The 26,595-nt window shown below is 39.2% G+C and overlaps 1 protein-coding gene across 1 annotated transcript; it reads right to left on the bottom strand.

Annotated features, from left to right (window-relative positions):
- Positions 1 to 9,482: 9,482 nt before the first annotated feature.
- LOC139721354 (ileal sodium/bile acid cotransporter-like) lies at positions 9,483 to 25,072 on the bottom strand. The gene is made up of 5 exons (XM_071632675.1): positions 24,896 to 25,072; positions 24,023 to 24,216; positions 14,467 to 14,671; positions 13,087 to 13,442; positions 9,483 to 9,627 (listed from the first exon to the last, which is right to left on the bottom strand). Exons 1-5 carry the CDS (start codon positions 25,070 to 25,072, stop codon positions 9,483 to 9,485), a joined length of 1,077 nt encoding a protein of 358 aa, XP_071488776.1.
- Positions 25,073 to 26,595: the final 1,523 nt, after the last annotated feature.

The following is a 26,595-nucleotide window of genomic DNA, read 5'->3' as shown; positions in this document are numbered from 1 at the left end:
GTTATCAGAAATATGTTAGAATTGCGAAGATTCAACATTTTCATCGAATGCAAAATCTGGACAATGGCATCGTCACCTAACAAAAATTCTCTCACAGGTTTGTGCACATAAATTTCATCAAGAAATGTGTCAATTGACAATTTGGCAACTACAACTCCGTCCCATCAAAGGCAAACTAAGTTTGTGCAACAAGACCCCCCCCCCCCCCCTCCAAAAAAAAAAAAAAGGGGGGGGGGTTGGGTCCTGTGATAGAATTGAATCAGATTTGTGTTTTGTGTGAGATTTGAGAGAAACTTCAAAATCTCATAGAAAATGGATGAACATGGATTAAGTTCAGATAGAAAACGAATAGCTCTGAAAAAAAGAAGAAATCAAAGCAAACTAAGTTACGAGCAGGCTATCTCTTGAAGAAAAAAAAAATTAGACAAATGATGAACACAGGATGCGAAGGCGCGCTAACAACCATTCTCCGGAGGTATAACGTTGGTGAATCTGCTAGTGAACATGGAACACTTCTTGCCAAACATGTCTCACTATCTGTAAATCCTGCTCTTTCTATCGGCAATGAGTCTGGGGTATCTCTTTGCCACCTGCCTGTAGACAATATCAACGATTATAATTCGAGATGACTGCCCCGAAAGAGTTATTATAGGGGATGGCTATAGTAACCGATCAGCGGGAATCAGTGGGGATGCTGAGGGATGATTGTTCCAATCCTTGTGGGATTCATTTAAGAGTACATTATATATCTACTGTTGTGTGAAAATTATTTGCTTCAGAATGGTCTCATATTCAAATAATGTGCAGATTAATGCCCCGTCACTGACCAGGCACGCTAACCTGGAAACATTAAACTGCACATTACTTGAATATGAGACCATTTTGAAGCAAATAATTTTCACACAACAATAGATATATAATGTACTCTTAAATGAATCCCACAAGAATTTGAACAATCATCCCCCAGCATTCCCACTGATTCCCACTGATCAGTTACTAGCCATCCCCTTTATGGGGATAAATCTCCATTCTGGACGCTCCGTTCTCCAACCTCAGCTTTGCAGCCATGGCTCGCATTGTGCATACCTAAGTGAGCATTGCGTTGTCGAAGTAGAAGACTACATTGTATGAAGACGATTGCTAGTTTGTTTTCTATGAACCACAAAAATATCATGCCAACAAAATGACCGGCTGGCTTACCCAACGCTACAGTTGAATACCCTCTGAAAAGATGAAGGAAGCAGACCAGACGTTTTGCAAGAGATAAGTATGGATCCCTGCTTTAACCAGTCAACATGGCGTCTTCGGGTTGTTGAGGAGTACGTCAACTCTGGTCTCCGATAGAGAAAATAGCAGCATTATCTGGGCTTTGTCCTGACTTCTCATCAGAAAGGAGAAAGACAGCTCAAAAGAAAACAGAACTCATATCGATTTTCGCCGGTATTCTTGTAACATCCTTCATTCGTCCACGGACCCCTAAAAGGCCTCAGATCGATCACCCGTGTGTGAGGGTGAATAGAAAGCGATTTATAATTCACGAGTCAAACAAGGGAGGATGAAAGGAAGTGAGTTTATTTTGAAGAGCTATTTTTTTTTCTTTTAACAGCGTGAGATGTGTTTTCGGCAAGTTCTCCTTTAAAAACCTCCAAATACATGTACGTTGTATTACAAATATTAGCAGCATATTATATTAGCAACATAATATCCATATGTGGGCACTAGTAAGGAGGCTTATTTTTGTTGTTGTTTTGTTTTGCTTTGTACGCTAGTAGATGAAGACCTAAGACGACAATTGACTGCACTCAAGTATTGAAGGCAAACAGAAGCATAACGAGGCTTATCCTTGACATTTTGCAATTTCGTCCACATTCTAATACAAGCAATGACATATGAAAGCGCCCTGTCACAGGGCGTATCATCGACAGCGTTTTGTTCAGCACTAAGCACAATATTAGATCGATGATATTGAGTAGGAATTCTCAGTCATGTGCATTGCTTAGATTGTTTTAAGTAGAAATAAAATGTTTACACATTTTTATAAATACATCTTGACTGCAGCAGCAGTTGTAGGCTCTTTTGTTATGTACGTATGTCCTATAGAAGCAAAAGACTTTGATGAAACGGTAGGTGGCGCTATACCTTGTCAACACTAATATTGCTCTCATGGGGAAGGGGGAGGTGGGGACCCATACCATGCCTGGGCCCCGTTTTATCAAAACGTGAAATTGATTTTAAATTTCCATACTACACAGGCTGCCATAGACTTACAGTTTAAATCAACTATATAATCAATTTTAACTCTTCATAAAACAGGGCCCTGGTAAGCTGCATGCAGTTTTTAGCGTACCGCTATTTACTATGGAATGACTCCAATTTTGTTGTAACGGTTTCGGGGGACAGTATCCCCCTCCTCTCCCGCCCCCTCCCCACCCCCCTCCCCCCTCCAAAAAAAAAAAGTTGACATTACATTGGATTACAGGCCCGTAGCCAGGATTTTTCAAGGGGGGGGGGGTGCGGTCACTAAAAAAAGGACCTTCGGTACCAATACCAATGATGACACACACACACACACACACACACACACACACAATTATATATATATATATATATATATATATATTCTTTGGACGACCGAACTACAACAGTTGTATAAGAATTTGCACGCGAAGCGCGCCGCAAATTGTGAATTTTGACTGTTTTAATGACGTTTTAAAGTCTCGATGAAATTTGTATTTTTGTCTGTTGCATGCAATCGCGTTACGGTATTTCATCTAGGAAATAGTAAAAACTCATTTTGCCAGGAAGTTGCAAAGTTTAATTGTGTTCGAGACTGCGCGCGTAGCGCGCCGCAAAATTGAGAATAGTGATTTTCCTGGTGTTGCTTTAACTTTTATTTTTTCTATTGTATACCCGCGTTAGCAGGCCTGAAGCCAGGATTTTTAAAGGAAGGGGGGATTGCGTTAATTAACAAAACGGTCCTTTGATACTGTCCCGGGAGGGGTAGCGACAATTAAAAGGTGGACACCATGCTCATACATGGACTTTCAAAATGGCCCCTAAACGAGTAATGATCATATGATTTTTTCGGGCCTTAAAAACAAGTATTCCTTAAATGTTTCCTGCACCCTAAAGAAGTACTTCATCATGATTGAACAATATACCATTTTCCCAAATTTCGGCCTTTTTGATACCCTTTGATTATATACGCTCGTACATCACACTTTCCATCTAATCCGTAAGAAAAAAACGACCCCTATTACGCGTTTTCTTTAGCGAGTATGGTCACGGTGTCCACCTTTCAGTTGGAGTTTTCCATCCCATTGGATGCTGTTTGGAAGATGAAACATTCACTTTACTATACAGTATATCAGCCGTTGGTATGCGAGTTTGTCAAAAACGAAAATAAATAAGAAAATTTTTAAAACAAAATGAATTGTAAATGTGAACCATTTATATTTTGCCTCCTTGTGGTAGGATATTTCCAGCATTTCCGAACTTTCAAATAATCATTTTAGATTTAATAATATTAAAGGTAGTAGATCCGATTCGCAAACATCTCCAATATCAGTCAAATGTCATATTAACCATCATGCTAAGGTTTTCTTTGTGAAATTTGGAGGTCAGTGAAATTCAAAAATTAAACATCCGTTAGCCATTGGAAGAAGTTGAGTGCAAATTCAGACCTCAGGCTTAGTGCTCAGATGTTTTCCTATTTGATTTGATCTGTCTTACTGTGCACACTAAGATACATACTGGAATGGTTATTTCTTATTTATTAAATTATAGTAGCATATTTGGTTACTAGCTGTCTCTAGGCATTTTCGAATTTGGGCTGCAAAGAGATCCACTACCTTTAAGTTAGAAGAGAGATAAGTAAATAATGATAAAATAAACAAACAAAAAAGAATGAGTTTCTTTTGTAATACTATCTGACAAACTTTTTACTTCATAGCTCAGCACTTTCCATTCTCTCTCATACCCTCTTACCCATTACATTTAAATGAAATACAACTAAAATGAGTTTGCGTGCCTGCATAATACTCTTTGGAAATTATAAGTGAGAATGTTCTTAGGTTTTGGCTCACTTTAAAATGAGAACCAATAGAACTGTCACAACATGAGAAAATGTATAAGTAATAATCAACAGTACATTTCCGAATTTGGCCTGCAAAGAAATCCGCTACCTGTAAGTTAGAAAAGAGATTAGTAAGTAATGATAAAATAAACAACAAAAAAGAATGAGTTTCTACCGCCGTATCCAGAACAGAGCCTGAAACGGTGCAGGCTCAAGAAATCGTTTGTACTAATACGTCTTGAAGTACTGTGTGATACTGTTGACTCAGACTTCTACAAAGCTGTAAGTGAGAATTTTAACCCAATCCGGCTCATTATCTGTGTTTTTTAATGAAAAATATGAATAAGTGTGTGTTTAAAAGCATTAGATTATGCACGGAGATCGTACAGTTACTTGATAGATTATCTTTTCTCGAATGTTGGTACTAGCAAAAGGGCTAGAAAAAGCAGCTGTTATAATTCGTTAGGCATGCATAATGGCCCAATGAGTGTTACAAGAGAACTGGAGTAAGACAGGCCTTTCATTTTGTTTTGTCTCTCCTGATCGTTCGTAAGAAATGCTAATTCATGACCACCTTTTCACAATTTGATTGAAGCATGCATTCATAATGGAAAATAGTTGACATAATAATCTATCCCCAGGCATTATCATGCCAACATGTACTTATATATACTATCTTTGTGAGACGTAGATATAAAATGTCTCAGGTTTTCGATTATAGTAATTTCGAGGAAATTTCTTTAATTTTTATCATATATGTAAACTTGAGGCTATTAGATTTTCATCCACTTACCTCTGTTCCTGTGAAAAAATGCAAGTGTCAACCTCAATGTCATTCACGAATCGCACGTACTCGGGCGGCCAGTGGAAAAAAAAAAAACACCGGTCACACGCGCCAAGGGCCATGGCATGCAGCGCCAATATAATAGCTCGCACAAATTGATACATAACATTTGTGTTTGTGTGCATGGGGACGATCCGATGGTTCATACAACAAAAGGGTTTCGGACAATTATTTTTAACATTGTTAAACGTACTCTTCCACATTTGCGTAGCATATAATGTGTCTTTATATTTATTTGGATTGTTATCTTGAGAATTGCTAAAAACCGTTATTATGAAAAAGTGGACCTTTCAGAATTGGGGGGGGGGGGGGTGCGTACGCACCCGACGCACCCCCCCCCCCCCCCCCCCCTGGCTACGGGCCTGGATTATAACAGTAGAAAGGGATTAGAGAAGTAGAAAAAAGAATATGCATGCTTCCAAACTTTAGGACAGCCGCCAAAACCTGTGCTTTTATTATGCAAAGAAACATAAACCAAATTGATAACAAATTGATTTTGAAGTAACCAGAGAAATTAAAAAGGGAACCCATTTTAACGCAGATTTTGTGGATGTGTATTGACGTCCGCCTATTCGTATTGTATACTGTCTGCATTTATACATTACAAGATAAATTCACTTAACAGGGGCGAATCCAAGAATTCTGTAAAGGAGAGGGGCGCAACTAATATTTCTGGTGCCACTTCCGGATTTCATTACATTTTGTATCATATTTCTTTTGCTTTTAACGATAAATAAAGGGTGTTGGCGTGCGCCGTTTGCGCCCCCCTCTGGATCCTCCACTGCTTAATCCCCTTTTCCACAGTAAGATTGTCTCACTGGGCTGGCATATGCATTACGTGTCGTAAGAAGTACAGTATCTGTGCACATAACTGTTAAGGGGAAATAGATGAAGAAGATTATAAAATGTAAGAGACAAAATACATAAAATACAATAAAATCACAACTTTGATCGGAAGACACGCATCAATTCGCTAAATGACACAACCAAACGCAAGAGTTAAATTTCGATTGTCTTGTATTTCGTATAAAACGTGTAAACGTCTCGTTGTATAAAAATACATAAAATGTCGTTTGTTTCGTTATGACAAACATAATTATAAACAGCACACACACGTACTACTCGAGGTTTGATCGGTTCATGTAAAGGCAGTACATGTAACAAGGCGTCTTTCTAAAGCTCACATCAAGTATTGTATATTTATACTAGACCTCTCGTTTCACCCGTGATTGAAATACACGTTTTGAAACTGTTGTAAATACTCAGATTTTTCGCAGATTTAAGCTGGCTTGCTTGTTTGATCCTGATCTTAGTGTATATCCGCTGAGGGCGTCCCATGCTCTGTAGTTGGCAGCAGGCGGCTCAAGTATCTAACACCCGCTCCCCATGCAACTACTGTATTTTTCACATGGGTCAATGCGGGTCGGGTTGCATATTGTCATGTCGGTCTTAATACATTCAGCCCAAGTCTGCCTTGGTCTCCCCCAACACGTCCTTTGAGATCAAACATCTTGATCAATCTTTTTCGATGAATTACGCTACAGCTTGACACCAACACCACACCTTGCTTCTAAACTACCCCGTACATGTACATGAGAATATCACTCCATCCAGGTAAACCCGTATAAACCCTATAGTACCAGGACTGAGAAAAGAGTTCATCTTGTGCAAAAACCGCCTATAATGTATATACAGTACACTGTACGTACATTTATAGGGTAATAGGTTGTGGTACACTGTTGTAAACATGACAATGTCGTACATGTATCTTGAAAAATATTCACCAATCGGAGAAGGTTAAATATGAAATAGTATAACACTATAACCAGTCAGGCACAGGCGCAGAAAACTGCGCCTGTCGAAAAGCGCCGATTTCTGCTATCATGAATATTATAATAACAATACCCATCATGCCACGCGATGCTCGTAGTGTAAAAGGCATGGAGGAAATTTAGGTGATGAAAACACCTAATCGATATTAATTTCGTACGAAAATTCTAACCTTGACACTTTTCTGATATTTCCTCTGTAGTAAGCCAAATACCTAATCTTGCATAATAATCATTTCTAGGGGAATAAAACCTTGACATCTGGCGTAATTCTGGTCGGAATACATAATTAGGTAAATGTTTTTTGAATGACCACCGGTTTGCCCTCTTTTTAGCCTTGTGCAACAGGTGTTGGCTAGTGTAACAGAAATGTACTCCTTCCTATCAGACCTTCCTCTCTCCCTTCTCCTCTCTCATCCCCTCTCGTGGCTTCTTTCCCTTTCTCTCCCCCAGCACAGCCACCTTCCATCTCTCAACGCATCATCTCTTTCCCCCTCTCTCTTCTCTGTGGTACTCTCCCCGGCAGGTTGGGTTCTTATCTCTGTTGAGTAAACATAGGGCAGCAGTTTAAAACAAGGAAAGTGTTGTGAAAGTGCGGCCAGGCTCTCTGTGGGGCCTACCTCGTACCTCCCTGGTCTTGAACTGACCATGGGCAAAGCACAGAGGCAGGGGCTATGCGATAGGTATTGCAGTTTTAGATTAGATTCCAGAGAGACAGAGTTATACAAAAGAGCACATAACAAACATGAGTTATCAGAGTTAATTGCAGATGATTCTGCAAAGGAAGCAGAACAGCGTAACATCGTAACAGCAAGGTAATCCCAATGACTCCTACTTCATTCTCAATCTCACTAGCCTATTTCTTGATTTATAAATGAGCTATGTATGGTCAGTGTGGAGAGACCTATATAGCGCATGGTGTTTGTTGGTGAGAGCGTATGGCTCTGGATGTGCCTGATGCATGCTGTATTTCGATATAATTATGGTGATACAGTGAAGTATACACATACATACTATCGTGTTTTGGCAATTTGTCTTGCATACAGTACTTAGTGCACTGCAAATCAGTAAAAAGCAGTAACGGGCGCCTGGTACACAGACGATATCAATGGAACCGACTGTTCGCGAAAACTACGAGAATCGATTGTAGCGGGCACACTTGCTCGGCGCTCGGGCGGATAACCCCAAAGTAGCAGTTTTCTGCGCCTGGCGGGAGGCGCAGTTTTCTGCGCCTGTGCCTGACTGATAACGACAATAAGAATATTCAATACGTAGTGTACTTCGCACATTCGCTGACTCGACAGAGTGTAGCAGCTACTGTATAATTATTTATGTTCATATTTATCTTCTGGCAGCATATACCGCTATTTTCTTTCCTACAGCATTCACGAGGATTATTCACAACACAGAGGTATACACGGCTGTAAATATCTTATTTATGAAATTCGTTACAACACACGGAAGCAGCACCATTTTTATTCTGTACCGTGTGTCCTTAAAAAATTACAATCGGACTTTCCGCAACGATAACAGCAAATCAATTCAAATGCAATTTCAAGGTATGAAACTATATTTTATTGCCAACATCTTACAGAAAACTCCATCTGATTTGCTTCAGTGGTCAAAGAGAAATGAGGAGTTTTGAAGAGCATGTCAGGAATCCCTTCCCTCCAAGTTCTGTCCATTGTGTTCACACATTATGCAGTCCCAAGAGCATCCAAGTGCTGAACTTGGAAGAAACGGACCAATGACATGCTTTACAACGATCCACATTTCTCTGTATGACCACTTCAACAAACTGAACGGGGTTTTCTGCAAAATGTACGTAAGAAATTATAGTTTCATTCCCCCGAAATAGTATTCAGATTGTTTGATCATTTTGAAAGTTATCAATGCAAAAATCCGATTGTAATTTTTTTTTTTTGGATACATACTGCATATGTAGTAGGAGTAACATTAAGACAAAATAGCACCATTCTTTCCCTCCGTCCCACATGAAAAAAAAAGGTACAAGGTCACCTTTATGATCATAAATATAGGACATGTACAGTGCAGGGGCAGCGGAGAGTTGCCTAGTGTTTGTTTTTGTTTTTGTTTTTGTTTTTTGTGGGGGATGGACCAATGGAGGTCAATGGTCAATGTGTTACACTACACTCCGTCATATTTAATTATGTCTGAATTCATTTTAGTTAATCTCATTCTATTACGTTTCACTTAGTTTCAGTCCAACTAATTTTACCTTGCCTCATGAATTGATTGACGAGGAATATTATTCGTCCTGGGTGAATAAGCGGTGCTATCAAATGCCTAGCATCTTTCATCCAAACATTCCACCTTTTGTCTGCTACGCTGTATGCATGGTCAGCTCACAGAAGCGACCTGGAAAGATTGGAACAACTGTTTATCGGTACCTTCATGTCAGTCTAGCAGGGGAAAAATACATATTAATACATTCATAGTCGTGCCACAGACAAAGGACATACCACTTCTTCACAGAGAAGTAAATCAAGTTGTTCTGTTTACTCACATCGGCTATTGTAGACTATTTTACAGAATAGACTGTACGCATTTTACGCCCAGGAACATAAAACACCTTGATAATGTACAAAAAAAAAAGACGGACAAATATCTATTTCAGTTATAAAGAAAGAAAAACGGTGGACAAAATGAAAAAATAATTTTGCTTGCGACATAACCACATGAATGATTCGTCTTCACAATGAAATCGAATCGGCTACACTTGATTTTCTGATTTTTCGTTGGAGTTGTCACAATCCTTGCTCGGTCGGGGCTTCTCCCCATTTTCGATTTGCCGTTGAGGGAGCTCGTCATAATCCACGTGTTCCGATCCGTCAACATTTTCTTCCGGTTTCAAGCGTCTGTTTCAAGTATTAAGGGGAAAATAACAATAATGAGGCGCACACTTTAAAGGGACATTCCAGAAGATTTTCATAATTTCACATCATGTAGTACATAAATCGACAGCTCCATGTATACATTTGGGGAATTTATTGTGGTCCTTGAAAAGAGAAACCAATGCTCTGAAAAATCTTAGACCCCGTTTACAGTGCAGGGCCGGGCCGAGCCCGGCCTCAATTGCGGCACTCGGCCCCGCAATTTTGTCCGTTTACAGTGTCGGGCTCGGCCCGGGCTTTTAATTCAAAATTTAAATATTTTGTCGTAGTGGTGCTCTGCTTGTAAACAAACACTATTATTGGGAGAGCGCCGGTTGGCAATGTGGTATAGTCTGATTTCCAGAACTTTTGCCAACTGGACTCCGCGGCGACGAAGTCGCCGCCTTTGCCGAAGGCAAAGACCTCTGCAGGACAAAACCACCTTAAACTATACGAGTTTTCGACGTTGAGGGCTTTAATATCCTGAATAGCGCAATAGTACGGGCAGAAGGTCTGGAAGCCAGACTAAATTTGGTACCGTATTTGGCCCAGTTTGCGTTTGCGGCTTACCTCCAGAGCCTGGCCAAATGCGCGGCCGATTTTGGTACCGCATTAGGCCTTTTGCGCGATTACAGTGAAATGACGGCCGGGCTCGGCCGCGGCCGAGCCCGGCCTTTTTCACTCACTGTAAACAGGGTTCTACACAGATTACACTGAACAGTGTTGATGACAATAGGCCTCACATATTTCAGAAATGTAGCAGTGTAATTCCATTACAATACCGCTTGCTTAACAAGTTCACCTGTGTAAAATCTATGGATGCCTTCTTCTTCTGTTCTGCTTCCTTGAGCCCCAACTCATACATTCTTATGGCGAGGCTGCCATGTCATCATCCTTGTTCATTGTAATTTGTTATCATTTTTTTTTAAGCGTTCTTATTCCTCATCCCAATCACTATAAATTCTGAAACTCTGTACTGACTACTCAGTGTAATTACTTTATAGTTGTTCAAATGTAAAAGTCTGAAAATCAATTCGGAGATCTCTTTTAAACCAGTGTACTTGTGAACTGGATCATAGCAAGGTGATGACAAAAAGAGCTGAGGTCGTCTCACTTTCTCCGGATATTATTTTTTCCCGCTCCCTGGCAACGGGTGTTACTTTCGAATTCATCCTACATGACCTTTATTTCCTGTCATTACGTTCCGAACATTTCGATACCACATTTATTGCGGTTGTCGGATGTAGGTCCATCTCTTCGGAAATCAGGTCACGATTTCCGAACACATGGAGTTCATGAAAACATGCATACCAGCAATTGAGTTGCTATTGTGTTATTTCATTTGCAAGGCACTGCGGATTTCCATCAATTATACAACTATGACCACCCAGTCATAGTTTAATGTACTATTGTGATAAATTTCTTAATACAATTGTATTATTCAGTATAAAGTAATGGTCATATTTTCATCTTGCGGAAATACAACCACTCAATCAATGAATTAATCTATTCATACTGTCACTGACATATATCATTTGATGTTACCATTATTGATCTGCATGCCTACAGCACACTGAAACAGGGGACACCAAGGTAAAGAAATACATATAAAAACATAAAGAGCAAAGAATAGTACTGTATATGCACAAAAATATATATTGAGCACTACTTTTAGAATGTAATGACTGCCATTTGCCATGTGATTACCGAATTATCAAGCCAACTTGCATTGGAGATATATTAATAAACATTGTTCGACACACTGCAAAATATGCAAAATAACTCAATGGAATATCATGATAAAAGTATGTATCACAACCTGTCTCATTATACTATATATGAATGCAAACACAGAAACATAATGCTATCATAATGCTCAGGAGCAGGGGGATTTGGAGCTGGGATGGTTTTTTTTTTCGTGCTGCTAGCTCTCGTGTATTCTCCATGGGTGACATACTCTACACATTTCGAAACAAAGAAGAGACGTTTTAAAGGGGCTCTACATGAAATAACGATAGTATCACAAAAAACAAATCAAGTTTAACAGCCTGTCGTCTTCTTCTCTGAGAAACAACAATTAACCCTTTTCCTTGTTCTGAGTTCCGATTGGCACAGAAAACCCCATAGCATTGTACATACTGTCCAAAGTCCATGGCACAAAAAGGGTTAAACAAGTGAAGAGCATGTACAGGGGTCATGAGGAATAAGGAAGTAACTTCACTCTCTTTGCAAGATGAGTGAAAATGCAACAATTTTGTTTCATCTTGTTTCTAAATGATTTAATGACTTTGTGCGGATACTTGATCTTCCCTAACAAAAAATGTTTGTATATTTGATCAAAACCAGTGTTATTGTGTTTTCGTTTTAAACATTGTATTCTTGAAAAAAAAAAGTTGCAGAAATGAATTGAAATTGAAATTGAAAGATATCCTCGCATTATAGACCCTGTTGCTGGTGCTGCCGTTAGGTAGAGCAAAATATTCAGCGTCAGGCTGGGATGATCCAATACTTCGTATTGTTCCTTGTTTGCAGGTTGTTCTCAAAATAATGACATACTCGGGTAGATAAAGTTGAGGTCAGTGTTGTTCGTCGTCTGCTGAACCGAGTTCCACTAGCCGTGTTGGCGATTTACGTGCTCTTTTGTCATTGGTTTCAAACAAGCCCGCGGGAATTATGAAAGTGGTCATTTCAAGTTGTGTGTTTGTGTTGGCGTATTGAGGTAAGCCCTTATTCTGAAAAATTCATCTGGAAACTTTTCCTGCAACCACATGAAAAGTTGAGGAGCCTTAGGCTATTCTCCTTTTTTGTTGAATACGCCAGGACTAAATTGAAAATATATGTCATTATTTTGATTTGTCTGGTACGAACCACTTACTGTTTGTACCACGTCGTACTTGATATAATTGGGACAGAATCACCCTATTTCTGTCATGCAATTCCAGCCTGACCCCCCCCCCCCCCATACTCAGTGCTGAGATCGACAAATAAATGTTGGCTGATCGATAACAATTATCGGTATCGCTTAAGGTAATCGACCGATGGGTGTCAGAGCTCGATTTAAGACAGTTTACTTTGGGGGAAAGGCAGTACCAGCATGATTTCACTCCATATCACTCGCTGTGTTCAATTAATCAATTAACCATGTACATAAGAAGTTTTAAGGTCTTTTTTATTTGGGCGGGGGTGAGGGGGGGGGGGAGGTCCCTGTCCTTCAAGTAACTGAGCAACATGACGACACGGTACGTGGCTCCGATGCCTTTCAGGCTACAACTGAACCCGCATGTACCCGAAAGATCTCGGGGACACCCGCTAGTTTACCACGGACTGTGCGAGGGAGAGATCTCTGAACAGCCACGCTGCATTGCATCCCAGAATTTACCGTTCGGGTAATCTCGGGTGCAATTTGCCAAGCATGAAAGGGGCATCAGTTGTGATGAATCTCACCTATACAGCTGATAGGCCAGGGTGAAGGAGCTGAAGCTGATGATGCTGAAAGGGCCGAAGATCATAGGGTAGACGATGACGCCGATGAAGAGCTCGTGGTCACCCTTGTAGGAGAAGGTGATGAGGGTGAGGGCGATGCCAACCTGCTGGAGGCCCGTCTCGAAGGCGATGGTGCGGCTCTGCTTGTGGGGCTGGCGGCAGAGGCGGGCGAAGATGTAGCCCAGCGCCCAGCCAGTCCACATGTGGGTCAGGGGGGCGAAGAAGAGTTTCCACGACGACGAGAAGATGGCCGGGTTGATGAGGATGGTGAGCACCACGCTGGTAGCTATCCCCATCATGCCGATGGCGCCGAAAGGCTGTATTAGGAGGTTAAAAAAAACCTCTCTGAAAACAGGAGACCCCCAGATGATTTTCAAATTTGTACATTTGAACAACAATAAATTAGTTATACTGAGGACAGAGTTTCAGCATTTATGATAATTGGGATGAAGAATAAGAATATTTTCACAATTTATAACAAATTGCAATGAACGAGGATGATGACATGGCAGGGTCACCATAACAACGCACGAGTTGGGGCTCAAGGAAGGAAGCAGCACAAAATAAGAAGGCATGCATAGACTATACACGGGTGAACTCGCGAGCAAGTGCAATTGTAATGGAATTACACCGCTACACTTCTGAAATATGTGAGTCTCATTTATGTCATCATCCTTGTTCGGTGTAATTTGTTGAAGGTTTTTCAAAATATTGTTTCTCTGCTCAAGAACCACGATAAATTCAACAAATCTATACATGGAGTTGTTGAATTATGTACTACATAATGTGAAATTATGAAAATCGTTTATAATGCCCCTTTAATGCCAGGCACTCCAACTTGGTGGTCCACAAACCCGAGAGCTTTGACAATCGCAAGACTGCAAGGTCCTTTGTTTCATATAAGGCCAAATAACATATATCAGTGTGACTTTAAAGTTGGCCATTGATATTAGGTCCTATATTCCAAGAATAAGATATTGTTATTACTATCTCATTGTTTTTGTTGTTATTATTGTTTACTTTGCTAGAGAGATTGAAACCGTGATTGAAATTGCTACTTTCCGCACAGATCTACTTTTTAAAACATTTTTCATTTACTGGGGTCAAATTAATGAATTAGAAATTGACAGAAACATTTCTCTCCTGTCATTCTTCCTTTTTTTTTCTAATTTGAATTCTCTATTAAGGAATAACATGTTGTGAAATTATTTGCACACTGATATGAAAGACACACACTCGTGCATGCACAAACACAACAGAGCGAATAAACTATCAAACAGCACAACGCACTGAATGGTACATGAGACTCAGCGATGTCTCACGTTTCCCATTTGATATTACCGTTCCGATCCTCTTCGCCCATTCCTTGGACTTCCATCGGATGAGCATGCCGATGACGACGGGTCCGACGAGGGAGGCGAGAGCGATGAGGATGTTCTTGTACGGGATCACCGCACCATCACTCGTCCATCGTCGTCCATAGATGAAGAGGTTTAGCGGCATGGAGCCGAACGTGACCACGGTGGATATCGTAGTCATGACAACACTATAAATCAAGAACCACGAAGACACACAAACAAACAAACAAAACGTTGGCACGCAGTGGGAAATAATATGTTAAGGATACATACATCTCATTTACTGCCAAACGAACAAAAATATACACCATATTAACTCTAGCACAAACATAAAAGGCCTAATTAGGTTTCAGCATTCTTGGAGTCAGTGTTTGGTGAAACAAAAACAAAAACAAACAAACAAACAAAATGAGACTTTGATATCACGCGTTATAAACCAGAGTGTTGAAAATTCAACTTCCACGCATTATACAGACTACTATGCCTGAGAACATTGCAAACGTGAGGTGGGTGGAGGTGAGAGAGCTTTGCGCGCTTCCATAGGAACGAAGGGTCCATTCGTATGTTCCATCGCACTTGCAAAAATGCCAAGTACATAGAACATTATATAGATGAGGACTGGCGGGGGAGGGAACATACCGAATGTTCCACCCGAAGGGTTTGAAATGCTATTGAGGGACTTATAGCCTCCCGAAAGAGCATTTTATACCCTGAGGGTGGAACGTTTGGTACATGTTCCAGACAACAAAAGTCATCATCCGTTACTGTATATTATGCGGGTTAGTCAAATACGTCAAGTACGTCAACGTCAACCACCAGCACAACGCATGCACTCGCTCGCGTGTTGCAGAGCCAAATTCACTGTGCCCGCGCGGTCCTAGGCCTTTTGTCATTGGTTACGTGAAAATGTTTTCCCATGGGAGAACATTACAAAAATGGTTCGCCCATGGGCGAACATAACGAATGTGCCCTCTGCCCCTCATCACGTGACTGTGTTTAGCCAATCACTAACCGGTATTTGACTAACCCATTTAAAAGTATATTTTAAATTCCCAACCAAGATTTCCATTCTACGTCACTCGGTCACTCTGATTTACTAGTATACCTCACTTCTGACCTTCGACCTACTACGCATGTCCTGTATCATCAGCCATTCATTCTTCTGACAAATTAATACCCCGCAGCAGAACGGTAACCAAAATACCTCCATCTAAACATCTAATTTCTATATAGCGGCATTCCATCGCGAAGCAAGCATTCAATAATGCGGCAATAGTCACCTTACGTGTGTGTAACAAAGTATTGACGGAGAAGTATTCAAAAGACTGGAGGAGATATATTATATCTATAAGTGAATGGGGGGAAATTTGAATACATGGCAGTAAAAAATATGATTTCATCAAACCTGCAAGAATTCGTAGAGTATAATCGCTCATGAATTTACAAGGATCACGCACAGTATCGGGGGGGGGGGAGGGGTGGTCTTTTGGGGGGTTATTTGGGGGTTGACCACAAAAATCTATTCATCTCACTGTGAGAAGAATGCCTTTGAATGAAATACAATATCTGTTATCTGCAGACTACTCTACAGTGGACGTGTTAGGGTACAACCACACGTACTTGTGAACGGTGAGTGTTTATTGTGTGTGCGTGCGTGTGTGGGGGTATGGATGGGTAAAGAATTGATAATCATAATAGGGTCAATCCATGTCAAATCATCCAGTGCTTGTCACCCGACCCCCTCCGATTTTCTTTAAAATCGCACCAAATGTTCCCCAAAGTGTCTGACGGAAAATCCCAAAATATTTTGCCCCAAGGTCAATTGGTTGCTAAGATACAGCCTCACATAGCAACCAATGCGCATTCCAAAATACTAGTTAAAAGAAAATTATGCATTTTTGATTGATTGTGGTAGCATAGATATTTATGCAAAAGTGTTCATTATCTGGAAATTGAGAGAACTTTATAGTCTTTGCAAGAAAAAGTGACTGTGACGCGAAATTGACTTTTCGTTAACGTGCACGAGGTCACCGAAAATGGTGTTAAATGTTAATTTTGCAAATTTCAATGCATATTTAGAGGCTAATATCTTCCACATTTCATCACTTCAGGTTCTAAGATATTATGCTGTTGAAGGCTTTGACTTGCTCAGTAATTTTGAAAAAAATCAGCGGATTTGTGCTCATCGTATTTACGGAGAGCGCCCTCAAAGTTGACAAAAATGAAAAATGAGTCAAATTCAAGGTCATGGATCACCCTTCGTCCCACCTAGGAATGGCATCAATTTTTGTGTATTGATAGACGTTTACCTATATTATCTTGGGTTACCAAAGAAATTTTGCTACCGAAATGTTAAATGGTAAATTTACCCCACTGAAAATGGTCGTAAACGGCCAAATTTCCATGTAATATCACATAATTATTGGGTTTAGAGGACATTTCAAATGTCCATGCTTTCAAGATGAAAAGCTGTAGCCCTGTGATATTTGCTGTAGGGGTAGTCTGTAATACATATTTTAGTAATATATACCACAAAACACTTTTATTACATAATAATGACCTTGAAATTTAATCCAAAATTTGATGAAAACAATAAGTTGCTCTATTTTCCTCATTGTACTGCATGTAATATGTGTTTTGAATGACTTTTCACAGAGCAATATTTCAAGAATTATGAAAGCTGACAGCCTACCATATTAAGATTCTAAACTGTTTGTGCTCTTCTTTCAGATTTAGTGTCAATTTGATCATGAATGTTATACCCTTGACCTTGAAGTGCTTCTAAAAATACATCTCGTAGCTGTAAATTTGTTAACTACAAAGTACACGCACAACAGGTGTTTTATGGCATAACATACTAGTGATTCTTTCACAAACACAAAAGCTTTTTATAGTGTAAATGTTATATACTGGAATTAATCTATACGTGCTTGCAAGATATGTTACAATTAATTACTTTGTTCTGACAATGACCCTCAATTTCAATCACAAAAGGGGACAGTAATATTTAGTGATTTCGTGTGCATTTCCTATGGAAAACAGTGCCTTGTGGTAAAAGTCATAAAAACTTGACCATTTTTACCATCTATCGCTTTGATTGATTAATTCTATTCAAATTATGGTAGAAAAAGTGGGCTGTGACAATTTCCAATTAAAAAAAAAATGCTGTAGAAAATTTAAAAAATAAAGAAATACATAACAAATTTACCAAAAACAAGAAAATATATAGGAATGGAAATGATGTTTGAATTGTCATAAGTTACAGAACAAATCCCCCCAAAAAGAAGACTCTTAGTGCTTTTAATTTGCTTTTCACAGGCTAGAATAAGAATCTTATGTGTTGGGCACAATGTCCATAATATCAACTATTATTATGTACTTACAGTGTAAAAACAGGTCTTTATGGGCAGGAATAGACATTTCTCCTGATTTTGAAGGTCATAAATTCAAGGTCATTGTCAGAACAAAGTAATTAATCAAACATATCTTGCAAGAACCTATAGATTTATTCCAGTATATAACATTTACACCATAAAAACTTTTGTGTTTGTGAAAGAATCACTAGTATGTTATGCCATAAAACACCTGTTGTGTGTGTAATTTGTAGTTAACAAAATTTACAGCTATTTTTAGAAGCACTTCAAGGTCAAGGGTATAACATTCATGATCAAATTGACACTAAATCTGAAAGAAGAGCACAAATAGTTTAGAACCTTAATATGGTAGGCTGTGAGCTTTCATAATTCTTGAAATATTGCTCTGTGAAAAGTCATTCAAAACACATATTTCATGTAGTGCAATGAGGAAAATAGAGCGACTTATTGTTTTTATCAAATTTTGGATTAAATTTCAAGGTCATTATTATGTAATAAAAGTGTTTTGTGGTATATATTACTAAAATATGTATGACAGACTACCCCTACAGCAAATATCACAGGGCTACGGCTTTTCATCTTGAAAGCATGGACATTTGAAATGTCCTCTAAACCCAATACGTGATATTACATGGAAATTTGGCCGTTTACGACCATTTTCAGTGGGGTAAATTTACCATTTAACATTTCGGTAGCAAAATTTATTTGGTAACCCAAGATAATATAGGTAAATGTCTATCAATACACAAAAATTGATGCTATTCCTAGGTGGGACGAAGGGTGATCCGTGACCTTGAATTTGACACATTTTTCATTTTTGTCAACTTTGAGGGCGCTCTCCGTAAAAACGATGAGCACGAATCCGCTGATTTTTTTCAAAATTACTGAGCAAGTCAAAGCCTTCAACAGCATAATATCTTAGAACCTGAGGTGATGAAATGTGGAAGATATTAGCCTCTAAATATGCACTGAAATTTGCAAAATTAACATTTAACACCATTTTCGGTGATCTCGTGCACGTTAACGAAAAGTCAATTTCGCGTCACAGTCACTTTTTCTTGCAAAGACTATAAAGTGCTCTCAATTTCCAGATAATGAACACTTTTGCATAAATATCTATGCTACCACAATCAATCAAAAATGCATAATTTTCTTTTAACTAGTATTTTGGAATGCGCATTGGTTGCTATGTGAGGCTGTATCTTAGCAACCAATTGACCTTGGGGCAAAATATTTTGGGATTTTCCGTCAGACACTTTGGGGAACATTTGGTGCGATTTTAAAGAAAATCGGAGGGGGTCGGGTGACAACTTTTCTGAAAATTGGATGATTTGACGTGGATTGACCCAATAAAAACCTGATAATCACAAAATTATATTAGATTTCCTTCATTTCAATTGGCGATAAAATTGGTAATTCATTGAATATACATGACCACTTCACTTAAAGGCATAATTTACCATTTGGGCAATTCCGTAAATACGGACGTACATTTCACAGCCTTTAATGACATTTGACAAAAAAAACAAATATTGTTAAGACAAGTTTTTCCCTACCAAAAGATGTACCTCTATGAAAAGAAAACATTCACATAAAATTTTGGGGCAACACCCTTCCTGTGACCTTCAAAAAGTGGAAAAACACCCTCAGGTTGGACGTACAAAAATGGACGCTGTTTTCCAATCTCTTGATTTCAAATAACAATTTCTGTGATTTATTCAGATTTTTTCTTCAAACTCAGGTATGTCTGTAAGAAGGAGATGTCAAGTGATAGTAAGGTACCAAAATCAAGCTTTGTTTATTCATTCATATGGAGATATTCTACGTTTTATTATCGTGACGGACGTACACGGTTGGACGTACAATTTGTCCGTGATGGACGTACATGTATTATACATATGGAAATTGAGCATTTTTATCATATTTGTAACCACAATTAAATATCACTCTCTATAATATCAGCTGGCATTTATCAAAAAGAAATATACAAGCCAAGGTTATTTTTTCTTTGTATTTCCTTGTTTTTCCATCTTATCATACATTTTTTTTGTATTGCTATAAATTTGGGGAGCCATTGCTCTATATGTCCTTAACATACCAGAAGTAAACTAAGCCAGAGTAAAAATTTTAACAATACTCCTCATATAGTAACTCATTTAAGGCAATATCTATATCAAAATGGGGGGGGGGGGGAGGGGTTAAAAGACAAACAAGTTATCATGATATATATGGATATCTTCGACCACATCATGTACGTACTACATGAGAGTTGACATGACATCAAACAATGAACAAGTGCTTGCAAAAGAAAATGAAAAAGAATAGGTAAATGTACATAATACCTATAAAGGACTGACAGTGTGACTTAACCCTAACTAGGCCGGGGGGGGGGGGGGGGGCCTCCGAGCCCCCCCCCCCCCCCCCCCCTCGACGTTCTGCGCGATGTATCGCAATCGCAAAAAGCTATCGCCGCGACGTTTCATGACTTTTTTCTTTCGAGTCTCGCGCATCTTTTGACACCAAATTTGCGACGCCCGGGCGCGCGGTTCCGAAGTTACGCATAAATATGTACATGCATGTCAGACCAAAAATTGCTCAAAAACGTGAATTCGTGTACAATTTCAATGCAAACTGTGCTTGCAGGCAAATTTCACAAAAGCATAATTATTTTGGTGTTTTATTGATTAAAATCAATGAATAACGTATTTTCTTGTTAAGAGCGATGTCGCGAACAAATTTCATCGAAAAAACAATGAAAAACATAAAGTCGAAAAACAAAGAAATAATAAGAAATTCAAAAAAAACAATAAAATACTTAAGAATTTTTTCTGATATCACAATTTTTTTTCATTACATTTGCTAAGGACACTAAAAAGAATATTTACACAAAAAATGTGCCTGTTTTGAGCTTTATTTTGTGATTTATACCAAATAGTCTGATTTCATGCATCACTATGCATAAATTAGCATAAGTTAGCATAAATGATAATTTTTTGAAAAATTAACTTCATGGTATTTTAGATTACATCATAGGCAATGTGTGTGCCAATTTTCGTCGTGATCGCGCGGTCGACGGCCGAGATCTGGAGGGGGGGCCTGGGAGGGCCCCCCCCCCCCCCCCCCCGGCTCTATCAACTACCTAAATAGCCCGGCCTAGTTAGGGTTAAGATTAATACTTTCATATACAATAGTTTTAATTCTAAACAAAGAGAAAACTAAGTCATGATGTGTACATGTATGTAATCATACACATGAAAAACTATAGTAGGATTGATGTATATACAGTAAGTAAGCACAATATAAGAGGTAACACGAGTATAATATCAGGCTTAAACCTGGAAACTACTGAAAGTTGAAATCCTACTAAAAAGTCTTGAACTACAGTTAGAACTAGTATATAAGTATCCAGTGGCGGGTTATCATACAAAAGTAAAGTTCCTGTACATTATCACATGTATAACAAACAAAAAGAGCATTTCATATGATAAAAATTAAAACAATGTTTCAGAAAAAAAACACAGTTTAAGCAAAACATACCTTGTTTCTTAAATTTTGGAATTACAGCCATGCATGATTGTAGTACTCTCCTTTAAAGAGCAGTTTTCTTTTACATGAATGGAACTGTATATTGACTTTGTAGATTACTAATACTATGGATAATCACGATTGAATGAATGCATAAAACAGTCTGTTAATTTACCAACAATTGAAATGTCCGTGAAGAACTTTGCAAAGTCTGGGGAGGAAACACTAAACCATAAGAAGTTGAATGGATTCATACATAGTCCAATGTTGGAACATTTGAGGAGTTGAGATAATTTGCCTCTTACTTACATGTATGTAAATGTTATTTTCCCCTTGCAAAATCAAAATAGATAAAGTGGTTGAATTAGCCATCATCTAGCAAAGTGTTACAGTATATATTTGACTTCCTCCTGTAATTGGAAACAATATGCCTAGAATGTGAAACTGAATTGACCCCTATTTCTAGCAACTACAGATGAGCACTGCTATTTTTTGGACATCTTTTTTGAGGTAGAATATCTGATCTGGTGGCTCTGGCCATCTCCAGAATCCCCCTGCTGGGTGCATGACATTGACCTTTACATCAGCATTGTTTGCCCGAAATTCCATGACTTCTCAAGGGTAGGATTCGCCTTGGTAATCTACCAACACCCAGTCTCCAATGTTTATTTATTACCTGAAAAAAAAAAAAAACTCTTCCTTTTTTCACTAAAGCCCAAACTTCTATGAATGAAGAAAGTTTTGACAGCTAAATTCCAGTTCCATTCTAATTAGTGACTAATGAACTAATTGATCTGCCCTGTAACAATTTTGACCATCTCTCCAGTCATTGTCAACAAAGGAGAACAATTATACAAGATGCTTAGGCAAATTGAAATGGGGAAGTGAGAGCTATATGACACCGTGATGGACGTACAAATTAGGTGCGGTTGGACGTACAAAAAAAGTGTACGTCCAACCGCTCATTAATAACTTAATTAGCTGGAGTGAAAACAAAATTTTGTGACAAGTATGTAGATACCCTAAAGCTTATTTAGGATTGACATTATAACATCAGTTGAATACTTTGTTTTTCTGAAATCTTAAAAAAACTAGTTTTTTTTTTTGTGACGGACGTACACGACCGTACGTGTAATGCAATTAAGTGGCAATTAAAAGAAAAATTAAATCAAAAGTAAAATATTGCATTTATAAGAGCTGGATATAAACTACTTTTACCATAAAGAAAGAAACAATTCCATGAAGTCAGTTCTGGAAATACAGAAAAAATGTCAGGTATACCTTGTGTTTAAAAAAATACAATTATCTGAAATGTCTCAATAAACTGAGGCGTGATGTCCTTGACCTTGGTCATACCTAATTGAAAGTCACAAATTTGGACAATTCATTGTCTCAGCTTTCAAAAGAGGTGCAATTTAGGTTTAGCCTATGAGTTTTGAAATTTCACCCTGAGGTTGCCACATTTACGGAATTGCCCATTTGCACAATAATTGCACATGAAAAAACCCCAGCATTAGTGCTTCAAAATAGTTCTAAAATTTGAGTTAAGGATAGTAACAACTAATGTAAAAATTTGAACCAGTATAATCGATGTTAAGTATTGTTAGATATACAAAATGTGAACAAGAGTTATAATAAAAATGTTTCCAGACTTAACCGTAATACAGTTATGGTTTAATAAGAATATAGTGATTTCTCCTCATATTTTATGCTTTATTGCAAAAATTTTATACGATAAGACTGACCTACACATATGCATCAAAAGTGATATCTTGAACATTTGTTTAAATCACTGCTCCCAAAGGTAAACAGAACCTTAAATCATCGTTGTTATCTACATTACCGTATACTGTTAACACTGGTTAGAAACTTTAGAAAGTTCCGTTTTTAATCTAATCAAAGTCTCGACAAACAGGCACACTCCCTCCGCCATCCCTGACATGATATTATTTCACGTAAAGGAAACCAAAGCCCAAGCATGAATGTGGATTGATTCAAATCAGCAGTATATATTAGTAAAACATCTCTGTGCAAGTTTGAGGAAAATCGGACAACAAAGCTGCAAAAGTTACGATTTTTCAAAGTTTCGGTACCGTCATCGCTACTACGACGCAGATTATGACGTCAGGTATGGACAAAAATACAAAAAAAGAATGTGAAGAAAATTCAACATAATATAATATTATGTTCACCATTCTAGCATAATGAAAAAACAGCAAAAAACACTTGACTTACCTCTTTCAGAAAAAGGGAGAGTGATATCACACTTAACATAATTATGCATGTCAGTAACAAGGCCATGAAATGTGTACTTTTCATGAAAATTACATTTTATGGAATTCTCCTATTTTCTTCATATTGTTGTCCATACATGACGCCATTAACTATAGTAGTCTTCTTATTCAGCAGTGACGGCACGGAAAAAAAAAACAATTCTTTTGAAGCAACTGTCCGATTTTCTTCAAACTTCGCTAATACGTTCTACTAACTGACTATAATATTGTTGCTTTCACGCAATCCACATTCATATCTCGGTTTATGTTTCCCATAAGATTTCGACACATTTATCAACGATTTCGCTTTATTTATAGTCATTTTTCCTTCATTTACGAATCACAACAAGCGGTATTGTTTTCGAACCTTAGGCAAACGTCCCCATCAGTCCAGAAGGTGAAGAGATTGGACGTAGTGCCGCCCGGGCTGGAGGCCGTAATCAGCGCACCGAGGGCCTGCGGTGCGGAAAGTCGGAGCGCCACGGCCATGGTGAAACCGAGCAGAGGCATTAGAACCACCTGACACACGAACCCGATTGCCACGCCCACTGGGCGTCGTAACTAGGAAGGGGAAGAAAAGGGAGGAGGAGGAGGAGGAGAGGGGGGGGGGGGGGGGGGGGGGGGGAGGAGGAGAGAGGAAGAGAAAAGAAAAGGCGTAAATTAAACAGTAAGTCGCTATCATGCACTTGCAAATGTTGGTATAGATGATTAAAGGTACTTTTGTAACTCTGAAGGCAAGACAAAAAAAAAAACAAGAGCAAAAGAAACACGATAATGTGTAAAGATGGGACTGAAATTTGCAGACATAGATAGCGCTATGATGTTTAGTATTCTTTCACATAATATTACTTCTTGGACTGCCATGTATAAGGCTTCAACGCTCACAGTTAAAGGTGGGCATACCCTGGAGTGCCATCTTGAATCAAATCACTGCTTGAATGTCTAGTTTTCGTCTTTTAAACAGGATGTCGACCCTAAAAATATACGTTTGTTTGAAAAGAACCAGAAAAACCAAAAGAAACATAATGAAAGTTTGACAAATTCTTACTAAGAATAATACAGTCATGAAATTTTGATCCTTTTTAGTGTGATCCATCAAGCAGAAATTGACAACTCCGTAATGTTGCATGTGAGCTTGCTGTCCATTTGCCCTATGCATAAGATTCCATGAAATATCTCTTTATTTGGTCGGTCGTGCATATCGAAGTCGATTCCCCGTAATCGCCCTCGGTATACTCACAACCACTTTGAAATCACTGGGCTCAATGGCTGCTCCCATGGCTACCATAGTCAGACCGAGCGTGACGCCCAGCACGACTTGATTGGCCAATTTCAGCTGCTCGACGTTCCCATTGGCTGTTCCGTTTTCTGCCGGAGAATCATCATACAGCATGGGAGTGGTCCATGTCGTTTCCATGGCGATGACGCAAGGTAACGTTACGCCCTTCTCAGTATTCACCCTATCAATAAATCAACGCAAAATGGACATACATAATTATGATTAATAAAACAAATAATGATACATACAAAACATTTCTGCAGCGCCATTTACAATATAATCTAACAGGGCCGGCGCACTGTTTTCAAAAGTGTGGGGGCCCACTTCCGGGTTTCATGAGCTAACAAGCAAAAAAAAAAAAAGGTCCTCAGCGATCCAAAGTGATGACACCTTATGTATTCCTTTGTATGGTGCACAAAAAGTGTGGGGGCCCGAGCCCTCACGGCCCCCACGGCTGCGCCGCCCCTGTCTGATGTTAAAGGTGGCCATTTACAATATAATCTAACAGGGCCGGCGCACTGTTTTCAAAAGTGTGGGGGCCCACTTCCGGGTTTCATGAGCTAACAAGCAAAAAAAAAAAAAAAGGTCCTCAGCGACCCAAAGTGATGACACCTTATGTATTCCTTTGTATGGTGCACAAAAAGTGTGGGGGCCCGAGCCCTCACGGCCCCCACGGCTGCGCCGCCCCTGTCTAATGTTAAAGGTGCTTTACACAAAAACGAAATGACTGAAAGTACCATAAAGAACGAAAGAAAGCATGTCTGTCATCTTCAGAATGCACGGGAAACAAACAGGATTTTACTTTGCTCCATCATCACAACGACCGCCTATTCCTCATCGGTGAACGCTCGTGCATCGAATACGATGGCATATATCTACAAAACCAAACATAATCTTAATACAATGTACAGTATTTATGGTCTGTTCGTTGGCCCTCATCTCCCGGCAAGTCCCCGGCGATCCACTTTGGAGCAACGGACCCTCTGACTACGATTTCGACCTCCCGAGAAGCTGGGACACCCTTGGTCACTGGGAAATCTACGTCACAGACTTGCCAAAGGAGACGGCATGATATTGTCAAATGAAATCCACGATATCTTTTAAGATGGTGAAAAACGACAGTGACAGCGCTTGTGGTGACATGTCAACTCAGTGCCACATTTTGTCAGCGGTGAAAGAGTATTGACTATACGTACGCCACCCAAAACAATCAGGGAAATCGTCTCTAACAGAGCATTTTGCATTCTGGGAGCAACCCAACCACACCAGGCCCAGCCACACACGTTCTTTCCAGTCTTGACATTGTCAATGACATGATAGAACGCCTGATATTACGTGTGCCTGACTGTCGTAGGCCATCTCCTTCGGCTACACGTGAAGCAAGACGAGTCAGAGACTTATCAACTGTCACACATGCGCTTCAAGTAATCGAAGGTCTTCATGAGACTGGACTGAAATACACTTTCAACGAGGACAGCGAACTCTGAACTCGCATGTCATCAACGAACATTTCATTGAAACTATAAACGGATCCACGAAAGAAGGACAAACTCCTCCACAATCAAAGAAAGTACCGGTAGATCTGGTGCTTCGCTTGTCGGTTGATAGACGATCCCCTGCAAGGGAAAGCACCAACTCCTTCTCGGGCAGAAATTCAACGC

This window comes from Diadema antillarum, unplaced genomic scaffold (genome assembly GCF_040938485.1).
Source record: "Diadema antillarum isolate AM-2024a unplaced genomic scaffold, OU_Dant_1.0 scf00000013, whole genome shotgun sequence".
Taxonomy (NCBI): Eukaryota; Metazoa; Echinodermata; class Echinoidea; order Diadematoida; family Diadematidae; genus Diadema; species Diadema antillarum.
This window is presented reverse-complemented; position numbering and strand designations above follow the sequence as displayed.

Bases quoted from the DNA above. Each gene is read 5' to 3' on its own strand.
- LOC139721354 (XM_071632675.1), bottom strand. From the start codon at position 25,072: ATGGAAACGACATGGACCACTCCCATGCTGTATGATGATTCTCCGGCA. The intron at 24,217-24,895 runs GTGAGTATACCG...TCCCCTTCCTAG, and splicing joins CCAGTGATTTCAAAGTGGTT to TTACGACGCCCAGTGGGCGT. The intron at 14,672-24,022 runs GTTCGAAAACAA...CTTGATTTATAG, and splicing joins GATGGGGACGTTTGCCTAAG to TGTTGTCATGACTACGATAT.